At 58.8% G+C, this 3,322-nt stretch overlaps 1 protein-coding gene across 1 annotated transcript in view; it reads right to left on the reverse strand.

Annotated features, from left to right (window-relative positions):
* Positions 1-317: 317 nt before the first annotated feature.
* Positions 318-3,322, reverse strand: part of FOXA1 (forkhead box A1) — a 3,813-nt gene continuing 808 nt past the window's right edge. Inside the window, exon 2 of the mRNA XM_010583668.1 lies at positions 318-1,580. Coding sequence (XP_010581970.1) covers positions 318-1,580 — 1,263 coding nt within the window. The remainder of the gene's footprint in view (positions 1,581-3,322) is intronic.

Consider the following 3,322-nt stretch of genomic DNA (forward strand, 5'->3'; position numbering starts at 1 on the left):
AACAATTTTTTCTTCTTTTTAATAACACCCTGCAAAGGCTAGGGGGGATCTCCGGGGAGAGGGGCTGGGCGGGGGGGACGGGGAGACGGGAGGGGGTATGTACAAGCGGGACGCGGCCGGCTTTGCAGGAGGTCATGGTGGATCATAACAACACACAACGCGTTGCGAGACAATTAAAAAGTAACAGTCCTTTGTACGCAGCGTGCGGAAACACCTCGGTTGCTCTCAGGGAGAGGGAAAGGGGGGAGAGAAGCCAGGAAAGGAGCTTGGAGGGGGGGAGGGGGAGAGGGGCTCACCCCAGCGGTGGGGGTGCAGAGCTAGGAGGTGTTTAGCACGGGTCTGGAATACACACCTTGGTAGTAGGAAGGCTCTAGGGCCGAGGGCTCGATGCTGCTCCGGCCCGCCATGGAAGCGCTGCCCAGGGGCAGCCCGCCAGGGATGCTGGCCCCGTAGGAGGAATATTGCAGCGCCTGCTCGTAGGCTTTGAAGTCCAGCTTGTGCTGCTGCTCTGAGGAGGACATGAGGTTGTTGATGGAAAAAGGGTGGTTGAAGGAGTAGTGGGGATCGCCCTTGAGGTGGAGCTGGGATTCGTGGGCTAAGGAGTGAGGGGGGTGCGGGACGGAGGCCAAGGCGGGGACGGAGCTGATGGTGGAGGAGGCGGCCGAGGCCGAGGTCTTTAGCTCTGTGCTCGATCCGCTGTGGTCCATAGACTGGGGGCTGGTGGACGGGTTGGAGCTAGAGAGGGAGGTGGCGGTGTCCAGCTGCGCCGGTTTATTGTGGCCTCTGTGCAGGGGGGAGTTGGAGCTGGAACTGGAGGCCCCGGCCTGATCTTTCCTTCCCTCCTGAGGGGCTTTGCTGTTCGCTGGCTTCTCGCACTTGAAGCGCTTTTGCCGGCGGAGGTAGCAGCCGTTTTCAAACATGTTGCCGGAGTCGGGATGCAGGGTCCAGTAGGAGCCCTTGCCAGGCTTGTCAGGGGAGCGGGCCACCTTGACGAAGCAGTCGTTGAAGGAGAGCGAGTGGCGGATGCTGTTCTGCCAGCGCTGCTGGTTCTGCCGGTAGTAGGGGAAAAGGTCCATGATCCACTGGTAGATCTCGCTCAGCGTCAGCATCTTGCTGGGTGCCTGCTGGATGGCCATGGTGATGAGGGAGATGTAGGAGTAGGGCGGCTTGGCGTGGGGGTAGCTCCGCTTGAATGTCTTGGCGTCCCGCGTCCTGCCGAGGTTGGACTGGGTGTAGGCCATGGGGCTCATGCAGGGGTTCATGCCGCCGTAGGGGCTCAGCCCGTTCATGGGGGCTGGCTGGGCAGACATGGCGTTGATGCCGCCGGGGCTCAGCGCCGTGCCCATGGCGGCCACGCTGGCCGGCATGCCGTTCACGGGCCCTGCCGAGCCCGCTGGCATGCCGGCCACGGCGCCAGGGCTCAGCCCGGCCCCCAGCCCCGTGTTGGCGTAGGACATGTTGAAGGAGCTGGAGGTCATGTTGCCACTCGTCGTCATGGTGTTCATGGTCATGTAGGTGTTCATGGTGTTCATGGAGCCCAGCCCTGAGTTCATGTTGCTCACGGGCACCGAGGAATAGGCCTAGGGCAACGAGACGAAAAGAGGGGGTTAGAGGGGAGAGAGGCGCGGGCAGGATCCACCCGTCCTGCCCGCCCTGCCCAGCGAGCCGGGCGACCGCCCTGCCGCGGGACGCCGTCTGCTTCCCCGACCCCCGGGAAAGCGCTTTCCAAAAGCCACACGGAAAGGCCTCCGGCTCGATGAAAAGCTCTAATTCACATTTATACGTGTTTATAAACAGACACGGAAGAGGGGGGGCTCGCTCCCGACACACTCCCGTTCTACCGGCGTGCCGTAGCTTGCGCCGGGATCACCGGGGCGCGCGGACCGACGGCCTTCCCGGAGCAGCTCCGCACCCCCGCAGAGCCGGGCTGCCGGCTTTATCTGCCCCGGGAGGAGGTTTTCTCCCGGAGTATTCCCGTGGTTTTGCTGATTTTGTGTCCCGTCTCGCTAGCTAAATATTTAAACTCATCGGATTATTGAAATTTACGGGCGCACGCTGACTGCGCCAAGGAGAAATTCAGCTGCCTGCACTTTCTTAGAATAAGCTCATATGCATCTCTCCCACCCTGCACTGATTTAAATTTCTATTCTTACATAAGATGCGATAATGTCTTGTCACAAAAAAAACCCAACCACAAAACCCCCAACAACCCAAAAAAACAACAAACCCCAACCCAAAACCCCCAAACCCAACAGCTCACGTCCGCGCATTTTATCTGCGGAAAGCTTCCCCCTTGTCTGCATTTTCTATCAAGTCAGTCTTTAAATTAAAGTTAAAAAAAAAAAACCACCAAACTTTCCCAAAGTACGAAAAGCCTGAACTTTCCTTGCCTGAGATCTTCTACAATTGCCCGACGTGCAGAAATTGTAGCACCCTACCGCATAACACAACTCTTAAAAAAAACAGAACCGGAGAGCCTGAAATCGTGCTTTCCAGTACGGCATCTGATTTAACAGGAGGGAGAAAGACGTTCCCCGTTTACCTCGAACAAAGGCACTACGGCTAAGAAAAGGAGGTTTGGGCGACGGTTAAATGTATAAAACTCATTACTGTTCACTACGAATTCCACGAGCTTCTAAATGAGCCTTTAATTTAGAGGATCACGTTAATTATTTGAGATGGTAGAACGCGGATGGGTTCCCCACCTTGCGTCCGTGCAGTGATTCAAATTAAATAGCAGGAGAGGAGAAAAGATTGAGGCTAAAAACCAGCAAAAAGCCAAGGTCGCTTAACTTTATGTTTGTGGATAACGAGTACGGCGAGGATAAACGGAGTCTGGAAACGGCACATAATTAGGATGACCCTTATTTGCCCTTAGCCGACTTTCCTCTATTAAATGCGATGCCAGCAGGGTGACACGTATCTGCCTGTGCCCGCGTGGCCCTATGGGCGCTGTGTGCCAGCTCCGGGGTGCAGGGACGAGGCGTGGGGACCGCGGAGCCCTGTGTCCGGGTGTGCTGATGCAATGCCCGGCTGCGCACACCTAGGTGCCCGCCTCGCTACCACACTTCCTTAAAGCGGCTCCTTCCCGGGCGGGAATCCGAGGGGCTGCTGGCGGAGCCGCTGGGCGCCGGCGCCTCCCGGGGACGGCCGCTGCAGAGCCGCAGCGGCACGCTGCGACCCGCGGGCCCCCGCAGGGCCGAGGCGCGCCGCGGGGAGGGCTCCGGGCGCTTCCCTGGCTCTCTCCTCCGCCGTAGGTGCTGGCGCTTGGGCCGCCTCTCCCCCTTCCTTCGCACCGTGTTGCCAAACGAGCGCGGGGGGC

This window comes from Haliaeetus leucocephalus, unplaced genomic scaffold, assembly GCF_000737465.1.
Source record: "Haliaeetus leucocephalus isolate CR32 unplaced genomic scaffold, Haliaeetus_leucocephalus-4.0 Scaffold932, whole genome shotgun sequence".
Lineage (NCBI taxonomy): Eukaryota > Metazoa > Chordata > Aves > Accipitriformes > Accipitridae > Haliaeetus > Haliaeetus leucocephalus.